At 40.7% G+C, this 15,418-nt stretch overlaps 2 protein-coding genes across 2 annotated transcripts in view; one reads left to right on the top strand and one right to left on the bottom strand.

Annotated features, from left to right (window-relative positions):
* The window catches only part of SLC25A26 (solute carrier family 25 member 26), a 142,002-nt gene extending 134,125 nt beyond the window's left edge, over positions 1-7,877 (top strand). The window contains exon 10 of the mRNA XM_054975671.1: positions 4,933-7,877. Coding sequence (XP_054831646.1) covers positions 4,933-5,029 — 97 coding nt within the window. The 3' untranslated portion in view covers positions 5,030-7,877. The remainder of the gene's footprint in view (positions 1-4,932) is intronic.
* A 78-nt stretch (positions 7,878-7,955) lies between these two features.
* The window catches only part of LRIG1 (leucine rich repeats and immunoglobulin like domains 1), a 144,689-nt gene continuing 137,226 nt past the window's right edge, over positions 7,956-15,418 (bottom strand). The window contains exons 17-19 of the mRNA XM_054975670.1: positions 13,653-13,802; positions 12,309-12,611; positions 7,956-10,618 (exon numbers count right to left, since the gene is read on the bottom strand). Of these exons, the coding sequence (XP_054831645.1) occupies positions 10,428-10,618; positions 12,309-12,611; positions 13,653-13,802 (644 nt within the window). The 3' untranslated portion in view covers positions 7,956-10,427. The remainder of the gene's footprint in view (positions 10,619-12,308; positions 12,612-13,652; positions 13,803-15,418) is intronic.

Raw genomic sequence — 15,418 nt, 5'->3', positions numbered from 1 at the left:
AATAATAATAATAGTAGCACTTATAAACTGCTCTTCTAGACAGATTAGTGCCTCACCCAGAGCGGTGAACAAGTTAGTGTTGTTATTATCCCCACAATACAGGTGGGGAACTGGGGCTGAGAGGAGTGGCTGGCCCAAGGCTACCTACTGAGCTGAGGGCAGTAGTGGGATTTGAACCAGTAGAGTGCTGATTCGTAACCGAACCACTTAACCACTGTGCTACAATAGCTTATCCCTGACACATACTTCTGTAACTGTACTTCTGTAACCTCTTCTTGAACCTTATCTTGCTTCATTCTACAGTAGTTTTTACATTTTGCCTATCTAACACCCGTTCTTAGTGAACTGACTACTCTTTAGATTGGATCTTGTTTTGAACTGGCCTGTCTTTGTAACATACTTCCTAAACACACCTTTCAGTTGTATAAACAAATAAGACTAATGGCTTTATACTCCAGCGCATCTGATGAAATGAGTTCTGGCTCATGGCTAGAAAAAATGTTAGTCTTTTGAGTGCCGTTGGACTTCTGACTGAAAGAAACCATAGGTGTAGCATCTTGATGGTTCAGCTTCATTGGCAGGACTTTGACAATGGTTTAATTTGTGGATAATGTACAAGAGAACTTGCTTATCCTTAGTCAATGGATGCAACAGATAGATGCCATCGAGCAGGTTGTCTTAATCAACCCTAAAGGAAGAAGGCTGCATTTCTGTGGAGAACAATGGTGTTCTGCCACAAGAGCTGCCCAAGGAATACTCTGTCAGTACATGCTTTGTAACAAATTACTTGGCTTTAGAGCTATAATTACAGTAATAGAGTGAATTGCTGTCTAGAGAAACCGTAAAACATTTCCATCTGCCTGCCACGACCCTGAAGGGAACATTGCAGGCAGCAGACACAGCAAAGAGTTTTACCAAACTCTAAATCTGCGTGATGAGGAAAGCTCATCAGTGCCCGTTACAGAGTTGGCATCGGACTTCCAAATAAGGCAGGGTCCTAGCAAGACACTTGACTAGTTTAATGAGGCCTTATTTCAGGAAAATAAAAATGGAGGTTCTGGTTTCTTCTGTGAAGGAATATATCAGGATGCAAAATCCACGCTGATTTTTACCGGTGTGTTTCATGGCTGCTGGTGGTAGAATTACAATGGAGCCTGAAAGCATTATGCTTACAGGAGGGGCCATGGCTCAGTGGCAGAGCATCTGCTTGGCGTGCAGAAGGTCCCAGGTTCAATCCCGGGCATCTCCAGTTCAAAGATCTGGAAATAGGTGATGTGAAAGACCTCCACCTGAGACCCTGGAGAGCTACTACCATTCTGAGTATACAATGCTGACCTTGATGAACTGATGACCCAATTCAATATAAGGCAGCTTCATGTGTTCATGCTAGGCTAATGAGGCCACAGATTCTTAAAATGGGTAAAGGCTTGTGACTAGCAACTGGTACATCCAGGCATTACATGTGCTGGGACAGAATGCTCCCATCCATTGATGTGATTAATGAGACAACATTTGGCATTTATCTACTTTCAAGCCCAGAGCAGCCCACCAGAGGGAATACCCAGAGCTAAGCTTATGTTATATAAGAGCAGAACGTGTGGAGAAATCTGGTGGTTGGTTAATGGGTACCTAACAAGGCCTTGTGTTTCATCTTTCCTCCTTGATTCACATTATAAAAGCTGTGCCAGGCACCCTGGCTGATTCAGAAACAAACTGGGGGGAAATTCAATAAGTTGGATTTTGTTCGTGGGGATACCTCATCATAGGTTTTGTTTGTTTCAGTGGGTACTAGTAAATTACTTGGACAGTCCAAACAGTCACACAAGATGCTGTGACAACAGGGCAGTTTGCAAACCTCAGTGCAATTGTAAGGAAAAATGAAATCTACCCTTTCTTGAAATGTACAAACATAGTGGAGCATTGTTCATTCTTCTCAGAACAGAGGGCACCTTTGGGCATGTGTAAATTTTGCAGATTCAAAATGGCTCCACGTTTATGATACCGAGTATTTTATTTGGCAAACTATAAATAAAGTAAATAAAATGTTATAGTATATTGACACAGTCTTCCTAAGCACATGGGCTCCAGATTCATTCCCATGACTGAACACAGGCAGATCATGTGTACCTTTCTCCCCAAAGGTCTAGCAGGTTTGACAGAACCTATCTTCAAAACCAGAACTGTTCCTGGAATTGTCAGATAACTTCTGACAACGTAAGGGACCTCTTGCCACCGATCGAGCACAATCAGATACCACGAGCCTGGAAATGCAGAGAACTTTGAGAGGTTAGGGTATCATCCAGATGAGCTTGAAATCCACACTTTTTATTTTAGACATCCATTCCCAATCTGCCCCTCAAACATACCCACAAGAAAGCCTGGCAGGATTCTAGCTGCAAAATATAGGCTGGGAAAATTAATTAATTTATACCTCACTTTTTCCTAGTGGGGACCCAAACTGGATAACATTGTTCTCCTCTCTGCCATTTTATCTTCACAACAACCGTCTAAGATAGGTGAATCTGAAAGTGTGTGTGAAGGCTCCAGCTTTCTCCCCCAGCTGTTTTCCTGAACAGAAACATTGCCGGGAAGGGAGATATTTCTACAAACAGGGAAAGAATTCTTCCAGTGCTGTTTCCACATTGGAAGCTGGCTGGGGGAAGGCAGGAATCCTTCCTGCCGCTGTGATGGCTTTCCAAACCCATTTGGGCTCGCCTTTGTTTTTTTTTTTTTGTTTTATTATTAAATTTTCAAAAATAAGAATATCACAAAATACAACAATCTTCAATTTTTAACAGTTCATAGAGTACATACAGTATTGCCATAAAGTTCCATAACTAGCTAAATATTACAAACATGCATTGTTATAAATTTCTAGTTTAAACAGTAAGTATATCCGTTAGTGGCTTTTCATTTACTAGATACTTAAATCTATACATTCAAATCTCTGGATTAATGATCGCATAGTAAGGTAATCTCGTAGTTAAAAGGTCATTTTTTGTGAGAAAATCCAGGAAAGGGTGCCACTTCTCATAAAAATAGGTTAATTTACAGGGATCCAATGCTAGTTGCATCCTTTCTGTTATCTTTTCCATGATAAGTTGTTCCCACACCTTGGAATACCATACAAAGTGGAAATGTGATTTCCACTTTGAGGCTATAGCATTTTTAGCAGCTGCTAGAAGTGATATTATCAAATCCTTACGGTGGCGAGGTATATTCTGCTCTTTCCAAATATCAAGAAAAATTATTTCGGGTTTTAGAGGTACACTATATGATGTTATTAAGAGAATCTGACGTAAAATTGTTTGCCAGAATTTTTCCACATACTTGCATTCCCACCAACAGTGTGAGTATGAACCGTGCTCACCACAGTTTTTCCGGCAAAGGGGTGTCCTATTTGGGTAGATCTGTGCCAATCTCTGAGGTGTAAGGTACCACCTCTGAACAATCTTGTAGGATTGTAATCTCATATTAATTACAGGGGTTTTGATCATTTTAGATGACCAAACCTGTTTCCAATCTTCATCAGTTAGATCAATTTCACAGTCCTGTTGCCACTTGTGTCAAATTTTTGCATTTTGTTGGTCTTTAACAGACAAAAGAATATTATAGATTTTCGCTATTAAGCCTTTTCTAATATAATCTGGAGAGTCTAACAATAATTCAAATTCTGTTTTAGAATCATTCATTATATCCTTAACTTTTATTCTGTTTAAGAGATATGTTAGTTGAAAATAGAAAAACCAAGGTATTTCTTGGTGTATTTTTTGTTCTATTTGGACTTTTTCCAGTATACCTTTTTTGTTGCAATATCCAGTAATCTTAGGTTTTTTATATTTCCCGAATTCTTAAAGTCTATTGTATTGTATTGATGTGGAAAATTTTTATTGGCTGAAATTACTGAATACCTAGATGTTTTAGGAAATAATTTAATTTTATATCTATCCCATATTGTTAAGTAAGGTTTTTAGAAATGGATTTTGAACCACTAAAGGCGGGCAACGATCTTGTGAAAGCCAAAACACTTCTTGAGTCGTTCTAGAGTGATGAAATGAGTATAGGATCTCAATCCAATCTGTTTGATCTTTATATTGTAATATCTGAATGATATTAGATAACCTAGAGGTAATATTATAAAATTCCAGGTCCGGATATTTAAAACCACCATATTGTAGTTGTTTCCTCAATATCCCTCGCCTTTGTTTTTTAAAAGCCATTCCTGCAGCTGCAGTGTATCTGCGGGGAACCTGAGTTGGGTCCAGGAAGCCCGGACCAAACACGTTTAAACACCCAAACATGTAGTTTGGCCTTAATAGAAACAGGGAGGGAATTTAACAACCCCGTGCCACCACCAAGGCCTTATTATCTGGGTGATCCTTGGAGTACCTCTGTCCCAAACCAGTTACGGCTTGAAAGATCAATACTAGCTCCTTGACATGCGTTTGGAAGCAAACTGGAAACCAATGTACATAAAAAAGGTTTGATGTGCTCAAATTGTCCAGCCTGTATTAGCAACAGAATTATCATATTTGGGAACAGTTTGTTTCCAAGAATTTTTCAATGACAGTACTACGTACAGCAAAGAATCTACCTAATACTTTTCTATCCTCCCCTTCCCCCAAGTTGCTCAGCAGTGTGCATGCCATACATGGTTCTCCCTTGCTCATTTTATCCTCCAAACAATTATCTGAGGGGGCATAAAGTTCACTAGGGAGGACCTTAGGCCACAGTAGGCATTTGAACCTGTCTCACCAATTCTACTGTCATGACCGTAATATAGTCTGGACATCATCTGTGCATGTATAATTGTGGATAGATTTTTGATAGGGCAGAATTTTATGTATTTTTTTGAGCAAAACAACTCTGCCTTTGGCTGCAGCTTTTTAGAAGGAGTGAAGTAATTGTTTCTTTATCTTTATGTCCTTTCAGGCTCTTTGCAGGCGTTGTCCCTCGAATGTCGGCCATCAGTCTTGGAGGCTTTATCTTCCTTGGGACCTATGACAAGATACGCAGCTTGCTCTTGTGAGCTGGCCCTGAGGCTCAGAACGAACCGCTGAGGAGTTGTATATTTTTTCCTCCCTAAGAAAACACACATTCATGAAGATACTCTCTTGCTTTCCCACAACTTCCCCACCATCACCTCCTGTGGCTCAGCAGCTGTTCAACAGCCTGCACTCTATTTTCACTATTTAAAAAAGAATGAAAAGAAACCATTAATTCCGTTTCCCTAATATAAAATTTCCCTGTATGGAAACCCCTGTGCTAGCAGTGAGCTCATTGGAAGGAGTGTGCCAAGAAAGGCAATATTTGGGGGCAAACAGCCCATTTTATGGGCTCCAGCCTTTTGCCTGAAAGGCATTATTATTAGAACACATTTAGGAAGAAGGATGTGCAAGCAAAAACAACGCAGTGGGAATGACGTGGCTGGTCTGAAAAGATTCTTCCTTTTATTTTTGTGACAACTCTGTAGTGGCACTCAGGAAAACTGCATAACTGGAGGCCTGCTATGCACCCCTCCCCAAACTTCAACCTAGACAGAAGGGACTGTGGGTCTTCCTCTCTCTCGATATATGAACAACGGAGGAAAGGCCATTTGTTTCTTGTTTGAACCCCATTTGGAAAGTTTAGACCACTGTTCATACCTGCAGGTGCATAGCAAGCATTCTTGCTTGGATAAGCAAGGCTGCCTTTTTTAATTAGACTCAGATTTCTCCAGTAAAAGTACAATGTTGTATTATTTTACTGTCTAACAATGTTGCCTATGAAAAAGAAACAAAGCCCTGCTCTTTCTTTTCTTTCCATCCCTTGCCTCTAAAGCGGCACAGAAAAATCACAGAACATGAGAAAGGAGCATGAGGACGACGAGCGGGGAATGGATTAAGTGGCGGCAGGCTCATCTGCCATTCAGTATCTAAGGGATAATTCACAGGCCCTTTATAGTAGAGCAACTGAATACAAGTTGGTTGGGCACTGCTCTGGAGGCAATGAGGTACAGCTTCCTGTTTATGCCTGTGAGCCTCAAGGTAGCCCCACAAGTTCCTGTACAGTTGGATTTCTGATTATTGTGCCATCCTTCTTGATAACCCTGAGCTTGAAACTTTGGGGAGTTGCAAAAGCAGCTTGTGATGGGATACATCTAGCTGTTATTTAAACGGTCTGTATTCTGGCTTGATGATGCATCAGAATATTTTTTTTCTCAATTGTAACCTAAGGTCATAATCTGACATAGTCAAATGCACTTGAACCCACTGCAGTCAGTGGAGCAGGATGGGTTTGAGGCTATGCAGGATTGTTGACGAATCTGTTGTGCTTAAGGCAGCTTCCATTGTCATTGTGCAAGAATCTGCAGTGGTGGTGACACATTATCTGTCCTCTTCCTTTATAGATTATGAACAAGGGCTGAAACTTGCCAGGACACCCTACCCTGAGAGATGAGGGTCTAGTCTCACAAATATGACAATGGGCTCCAAACATGAAGCAGGGAATTAAAGCCCTCTGCATGTGGGGATGGGGACTTCACTGTGTGACTGGATATGCTTTTCTGTCCTACCTGTTTTCTTTCAAACCTTATCCATGGTTACAAGATTGAATATAATTCCATTTCTCTAGTTACATACTAGTCCCAAGGTTATTGCTAAGAAATGTTGGGAGGCAAAGTACCCCAGTGCCACACAACTGCCACTCTGCGTTTTCAGGTTTGTATCACACTTCAGCTTGCCCCTTAGAAAAACTGGCTCACTGTTTTGTGGGGAGAGGGAGGGATAAAATACATACACTGTGTGTGAATACAGCTGGGAAGACATGACTTTCATTGGACGTGTATTTTTTCCTTACTGGAATGGCTTAGTGCAGACCTATGCAAAAGCACCTTAGCAGTTCTCTGGCACTTTGCATCCCTGAGCCCTTGCCCTTGGATTCACAGCCACTAGGGCCTGTCATGGCATCATTGGAAAACTCTTGTGCTTACGAATTTCTGTATGATAAAGTATTTCCTTTTGCCAATCGTATACTTGCTGCCAGTTCATTTCATTGGGCAGCTTTGAATTTTAGTATGATAGAGTGAACTTGTATGCCAGTTTGGTGTAGTGGTTAAGAGGGGCAGAACTCTAATCTGGAGAACTGGGTTTGATTCCCCACTCCTCTGCTTGAAGCCAGCTGGGTGACCTTGGGTCAGTCACAGCTTCTAGCTCTCTCAGCCCCACCCACCTCACAGGGTGATTGTTGCGGAGATAACAACACCACACTTTGTAAACTGCTCTGAGTGGGTATTAAGTTGTCCTGAAGGGTGGTATATAGATCAAATGTTATTATTAATATACTCCTGTGTGCATAGGTCATAAGTTTATAAGCCCTTTCTGACCGTCCCCTATTCTGATCCCAGCAGTCTTCCCACCCACACACACAAAGCCCCAGAAGCATCAGCCTTTTGTTGAGTGGGAAGACACTGGATCTGCTCTGTATGGGATGGTCTTGCTGTGCATTGTACCAAAATCCTCTGAGACAGTGACTAGGAGACGGTGGCTGAGAGGTAAGGCCAAGCAACCTCTTCAAGCAGCCCTGATGTGGTGATGACAATAGATACTTAAGTCTCAAGCTACATTAACTACCATGATCAAATATGGAAGTTTTGAACAGGAGTTGAGCCACAGAGGAAAAACTCTGCATTGGATTCTGAATAGAAGGGGGAACTTGTCATAGGCCTAAATGTAGTCTGAACTGGATGGCATGGGGCTGGCAGTAGTGGGGTGATGGCATAGACTGGAGTCTTCAGTTGCTTCAGCCAATTCATACAACTTGTCTGATGGAGGAGTGGGAGAGAATTCCATAATTCATGGGAGCAAATGCACAGAATAGGCCTTCTGCCATCCCAAACTGCTTACAACAGTGATACTCAGAAGGGTTTTCTAAAAGGGAAAAAATGGCAATCTCAAGCTAGACAAAAACTCCAGTGATATTATAAATGGACCTTTATTAAAGACACTTCAATGCTGTTTGTTAGACACTTCCAATATTTTTACAATGTACTTCTCAATGTACAACATTGTACCAAAATTTTCTAATAAATAAATAACTTTGTACACAAAAGTAATACTTCCTCTTTCACATTGCCTCTCAGAAGCAGCAGATTCACATATATTTAGTGGAAGTAACATTATTTAAACAGTTAATTGTATCAAAAAATACAATATTTCCCCCAACTGTTAATGTAGCAAGTGTGCGCAGCCTCTCCAATGGTGATACTTTTTTACCTCATGCCTCTCTGTGCTCATATCCCATGAACCAACCATGACTCATTTGTCTCCCCTTTATAAACATCTTGCTTCCTTTCACCCAAGGGGAGAAAATGGCCCCTTAAAAAAGATTGCTCAGTAGCTATCAGTTGGCACTTTACATAATTAGCCACCTACCACAAAGTGCAAGTGTATCAACTATCCAGAAGGGTAAGAGAAAGGTAGCTTGCCAAATTATGCATTGCTTCATAAAGGTCAGCGTCAATGAATAAGTCATTTTTTTAGTCCTAGGCTTCGTTTGTGTGCCGCCCCCCCCCCCCACAACTGTTTTAATGTCCTTGATTTACAACCCCGTGTCTTCCGTGAGTAAGACTATTTTAAGGGAGCTGTGAAATGAGTGCAGGACTATCCAGCGTTATGAGAAAAGTGTGCATTTGAGCAGTTTTCCTATGCAAGTGTCCCTTCCCCATCAAAACTACAGGATAAATTACAGGTGGCAGGCCTCTCAAAACAGATGCTTCCTATAAAGCCAACCATTGAAGAATGTACTGCAGTTATGAAATATGTGGCCTTCTTCAGTAAGGTATTTTCTAATAGGGCAAGAGTTGAGGAAAAAGTTGGTGTAAGAAGAACTTAACACCCTTAATATTTCAGAAAGCGCAATGGTCAAGATGCCTCCAAAGCCACTCACAAGGCTTCCACTGGTTTTTGAGAACTAATTAAGGGGCAACACATTCTGTCCCAAAGAGAGTTCTTGACTGAACAGAGGTGTTTCTCACCCCCCTGTTGTGCAGTTTGCTTCTCTAAAAGTGGCCTTTAATCATGGCTTTTAAAAAAAAGAAATCCTCCCCGTCTGTCATGATTTAAATGCAACCATCTTGAACTATAAACTAGGGCAAAAATGATATTTTTGTTACACAGGTACAAACATCAAGAGAAGCAGCACTTCTATAGAGTTTAAAAGCTCTATTTTTAAGTAAAACAGTTTTTCCTGCACATGTTCACCTTTTTTGTTTGCTTGCTTTTTCACAGTGCTTTAGATAACAGCTCTCAAAGCACTATAAAAATAAAAACAGTACCCTATTGTAGTTACAGCCTATGAATTCATTTTTCTTAATTCCTGGAGGAACTTAAATAGAAAGAACATAAAAAATTCAAAGGGATTTCTTTCGCATTTAAAAAGGAACTAACCAAATGTGGTTCCACTAGGATACTTGAATCTTAACTAGTGCAATGAACAAATGGTGATCCTGCCCACCAGATCTGTGCATCTAAAACATGTTTATGTCAACTGGATGTTTGTCTGTGTATCTCACCATGCATGACAGGAGTTGTGGGTTCTGCCATTAAAAAATATTCGCCAGCTTCCATCCAACCTTTCACCTGTGGAAACTATGCCAAGCACAATTCACAAGTGTGCTTTTGTACACTTCCCATTTATTTTAAGAAACTTGTATATGAATTTCTCGAAGGGCAGTTTGCATCATTCCCTGCCTAGTAATGCTGAAATTTCAATTTAAATGTCAAGTGCAATATTGATGGGGATCCATAACTGAATTAGCAAACCAATTCGGTATTTGCTACATAAAGGAAATTTTCATGATCAAGGCCTGCTCCATTAAAATATGGGCCTGACCTTGAAGTTCCACGTAAGGCACCAGAATGATTACTTTGGAGAGGGAAAAAACAAAAAAAGAAGAGAAACTGTATAGCGAGAAAACAATGTAGAGTCATTGAACAATTTCACTCTGTTTGATCATGCACCAAGGAATAAAATAACTCTGTTAGAAGATATATATATAATATATATATATATAGATACATAGATTTATATATATGAAAACTCTTATGTACAAATTTACCAAATACACCCCCGCCCCCCCAACTTTACACAATAACTTTTTGCATTTCTGTGCTTTCTATGCAAGCCAATGTGTGAGCTTTTGATACTTCTCATGGAAGTTTTCAAACTATGTACAAGTGGGCAACGCTCAGAAAGGACTTTGTTCCCCCACACAAGCTTGCTTCTTATACCTCATTTTGTTTTTCTCTTAATTTTTTTTCCCATCGAGAGGCTGTCAGTTGAGAACCTGAGGTAGAAGTAGCTTAGATATTCTGTGCAAAGAAATCTGTAGATACATAATATGTTCCATTTATTTGTACGGAGCAGTTTTCCTCTGTCCATTGTGATCTTCAGTGGCTTAACTCATGAAGGGAGTCACGTGACCTTGGTAAGTGTCCATTGAGGAGAAGTGTTTGTTTAGCCTCCACTGCTGGCAATGTCTGAGATAGTTCAGCAACTCCTGTTAGGTGCCTGACCGAACCCCCGGAAGCCGGTAAAATGCTGTGAAGCTCAGAAGAATTTGTTAAAGGTTGTGAAGAACCTGCAAGCAAAAAATGCAGTGCAGATTTTAGAGATCAAAAGTAGGAGTCACCAAGAGCAGTGGGTTTCCAAAACCCCACCATCTGTTCTCTCTTCCAATCGTAGCAAAACAGAAAAGGCAGAACTGTGACCTAACCAAAGATCACTATTCTCATCTATGTCTGCTGCTAGAGGGAAAGGGGTTGGACACCAACTAAAGTCTGGACCCATTAATGGGGCCATAACCTCTGAGAACCAGCATCATGCCAACAGCCACTTGATGCTGGGCCTTTCCCAGGTTTGAATATGCTCCCAGAGTTCCTTGCAACAATGCAAGTGCCTCTGGGATGTGATCCTAAGTTTGGATTGGGAGACCTTACGATGCCTACCTCATGAGCAAATGCATGTGGAGTCCTGGAAGAAAGCCAGGGCATTTGTATGGAAAAATTGATTTTTCCTGTTATTTTGAAAAATTCTTTTCAATTTTTCCAATATAAAAACTGATACATTTAGGGGAGCAATTAGAAAAAAAACTCATATGAAACATTTTCTCTTTTTGAATGAAGAACAAAAAAAACCCTGTCTTGCATTTTACTCATTCCAAATATATAGTTTGAAATTTTAGGGCAAGGTTTTTCTCACTCAAAATGTGTAACATCATGTCTGAGGACTTCCTTAATTTTTCCAATGGAAACACTGGGAAATGTTGGAGAGCACTGAAAAAAATATCTCTTATGAAATATTTTCTTCTTTAGAATGAGCAACAGTTTTCCTCACTCAAAATGTACAGCATAAAATAGTCTGAAGAGATTTTTAAAAGTTTTTCCAATAAAAAATTAGGACATTTGGGAGAACAGTAGAAAAAAATCCTACGATCCCTGCCCCCTCCCCGCCCCCCGGAATGAGCAATGTAAGATAATCTAAAGCATTAGATAGTAATTTTTATGTATAGTGTAGACGTGCACAACATTTTCAAGAACCACTTTCTATAACCTGATCAAAGGCTCTGTTCAACTTTCTGGCCATGCTTATTGCAGATCAATAATCAACCTTCCCTGACAATTTAAAAAGCTCACTGACAATACAGACTTCTCTGGAAAGGAAATCCATGCAAGGGACCATCTACCCATGTTCTGATCCAATGCTGCAAGGTATTTCTCATCCCCGCCACCCAGGTAACCTAGTTACCTGATCTAGACCCATCTCTCATTCTTCCAGTTGGGAGGGCTGATGTTAATAAATCATCCATTCGCAGATCACCCTCAAATTCCCTCATGATAGGAAGGATTCTAGAATTTGACCCAGTGGCAAGACAGATTTTAAAAAACTCAACCAACGACATTTGGCCCCAAGAGGTAAATGTCAAGTTTAAAAATAAGAACGGCACTGTGAGGTGGGCAAATTAGGTTCAGTTTCTACCCTGGACTCCTACCACTGCAGGACTGAACATCACATGTGTGCAGCCCTCTTTCCCCCTTAATAACATGCTCCCAAACAGGTATTTTCTAAGAATCCTTCATAAAATGGGAGTCAATCCTGATTCAATTTTCCAGTCACAGGACTTTTTCTGAGAGACCCTTTGTGGAAGCATAATGTGCACATTCACGGAGTCCTTTTCTAACAGCCAGTGTCCCTTCATATCCTAAAATGGATGTACAAACACACCGGAATGGTAGCAAGACCCCTCCCACACCTGCACCCAAAATACATACCTTTGCTCTCCACTTGAAGCAGCTTACTTGGGCTAGCAGCCGGCATTCTGTCATGGTTGCTGGGGTAGATGGTACCTCTGACATCCGATTTCCTATTGCTTGCGGTCCCGTTGCACTTTGGAGGACTTTGATAGTTAGCAGCAGGTGTGCTGTTGTCATGCCTCTTGGACTCTTTGCTACTGGATGGATTTGGATGAGCGTTGTCTACAGCCAGAGGGTAATCTGGCTCTTTGGGGTAAATGGTGACACTCATGCTGTCTGTGCTCCCACTGCAATCAGTACATACAACTGGTAAGCTGTACCCTGGGAAGAGAGAAACAGGCACGGGGGGGGGATTATTTGGTGGTTGTAACACCTACATGTTAAAGGAATAGTGAAGCCAGCTTTGAGGCTGGTTCACTTTCTTAGAGCTTAGAGCAGTCTTTTCCTTCTTCAGTGTTCTTACAGTAATATTTGAAGAAAGCCAGAGAAGGGTTGAATTGTGTACAGAATCCAGACTAGTGAAAAATCTCAGCTTTCATTTCTAAAAAATGAAACTTTCCAATCCCTGTGCTTGTAAAGGTATTGAAATGAGTGGACTCTCAGGAGTCAGAGGCAACACAGAAGATTAGAGGCTAAGTGTGGGGCTTCAGTATTCAGTATTTCACCCTGGGACTAGCAAAATTAAACTACATTATGCAAAATAAAAACAACAGTGTAATATTCATAGTTTGTGTAATTTATGCAAATCGCAGAATCCAACTTTTTTGCTGCAGAATGTTGCAGTGGAAAGCTCATCAGCTGGGGAAGGGTTAAGACACCATTTCCTTGTTTGAAATCATACCCTTTTGATGCTCATGGCATTAAATGTTTTAATTTCTTCTGTGTCTGTAATTCATTAACAGTTCATAGCTGGAGTGGATAAGTGCACAACAATTAAACTATGTTTTGCTGTGGATATCAAATTTTGGACTGGCTCCAGAAGTGCCAATGTTGATTTTTCTTGCCAAGTGCAACTGATTTGATACATGGTATCAGATAAAGCATTCTGGGTCACAATCTTGGGAGAGATTCCCATACCTTCCTGAAAAAGACAAGATCCAGGTAGTAGCATCAGGCTCTGGATCTCTCCTGTTCATTTCAGAAGAACTTCCTAAATTGTTTTCTTGACTACTTCAGACTAACACCGCAGATGCTTTTTGCACATTACCAGTTACAGTGGGTAGGAAATACATCCTGAAACCTACACTGATGGATAAAACACATTTCTCTGCAACTCCAAAAAAGGCCGCCATGGTTCTCTGACAGGTTTTATTAAGGTATATGGACCTCCTGTTAGCTCTCCTATTAATTCATGCTTTGTACCTGTCTTGTCTGTAATAAGCATCCCATTAGCTACATCATCTGCTTTCCAAGCGTCTTTATTATATCCAAGGTATAGCTTTGGCTGTCGATAAATAAGAGGGGGAGCATCATCAACCACTGGTCTCTTCTCTGTGTCTGTCTGGCAAACACCTACAAAAGAATGACAAACTGCATTCAGATTACAGGCGCTGCAAGCTTCTGAGGACAAGGGAAATACAAGATGAGGCATAAAAATGAAAACCCAGATTTCATGCCAACAAACAAACCCATGCGCATGTATTAGGAGGAAATTATTGAGGGGGGATAAAAGTGCACCAGATAATTCATTCCCAAAGCCTAAAACAAATTCAGATTCATGGCCAAATTCACCAAAATTCAAACACCTTTATCAGCAGAATTTTGTTACAGAGTTCTCACCAAGAAATTGAATGAATGCAGAATTGTGGAAAGCCCATACATATGTCACATAATAGAAGAGCAGTGGTCATGTTGCTGGTTGAAACGAACATAAAGACGCAGGATCTTTACCTATGGTAGATTACCAAAGTGGCTCTTCTGTTTGTCTTTATGCATCTGTATGGCCACCATGCATGCGGAGAGTGGGCTCCCAGACAAAGCCCCTATTCTCTTTAACCTAGCCCTGCAAACAGCATTTTCCAAACAGTGAACCGAGACGAACTGCTCCATCCTGGAGCCTTATGATGGGTCACGGCACAAACAAAAGAAGGCCACACGCCACGAGAAACAACAGTTTTAATTCATCTGAGGTCCAGAATGAGGGAGGCTGAAGAAAGTTCCCTTTGCAAAGTGACGACTCCAAAGACTAAATACATCAAGAGGACTCTTTAATGTACTGAGCCACCTTGAATTCCTGCAAGGTAGAAAGGTGGCTAAAAATGTTTTAAATAAATATCTACACCTGGGCAAGGACACATCATCACTCCATTAAGTATAACCAGAATAGTAAAAGATTATTTCCCCCGATACATGTTCCACAAAAACTATCGGCAGAGCAGGCTGTCCCACCCACCTCACAGGATGATTGCTGTGGGGATAATAATGACATACTTTGTAAACCGCTCTGAGTGGGTGTTAAGTTGTTCTGAAGAACTTTATATAAATCGAATGTTATTTATTATTATTATTATTCCTTTCCCACCTACATGCCACAAAGTTAATATGTGAATACCTTAGTAGAATCCTATTTTTAGAGTTCAGGGTTTACTGGCTGTCAGCGAAAGAAAGACTGCAGGGAGAGCTATGTAAAGATGATAGGCAACAATACACAGAGAAGGGAGCATAAACATTTCATGCTTGTTGGTTCTGATTCTGTTCTAGATGCAGGCGGCTAATCTGCACATAATTAAGACTGCACATGCACACCCATCCGCCATCTGGATGAGTGTTGCAAGAGGGAATAAAGATGATCTCCAGCATTCATATTGTCTTCTGCTCCTTGCTAGATCTAAATGTTTTCAAGAACATTTGTAGTTATCTTTGCCTATTAAAATGATAAGATACGTAATTTACTCCTAGAGTAAACTTTTAACAAGCACCTTAATAAGTAGCCATGTATGGAGTTGATGAGTTCTGCTCCACAACATTTCCAAGGCTTTCCCCCGAGAGGGAGTGAGAGTGAGAGTGAGAGAGTGTGTGTGTGTGTGTGTGTGTGTGAGAGAGAGAGAGATTCAACTAGATTCTTCAGGCTAGTTTTTGTAGTCTAGGGGGATTCCGGAATGGCCATCTTGGGCTTCAGAATTATGACA

This window comes from Eublepharis macularius, chromosome 4, assembly GCF_028583425.1.
Source record: "Eublepharis macularius isolate TG4126 chromosome 4, MPM_Emac_v1.0, whole genome shotgun sequence".
Taxonomy (NCBI): Eukaryota; Metazoa; Chordata; class Lepidosauria; order Squamata; family Eublepharidae; genus Eublepharis; species Eublepharis macularius.
Note: the sequence above shows the minus strand (reverse complement) of the source record. Positions and strands in the feature narration are given on the sequence as shown.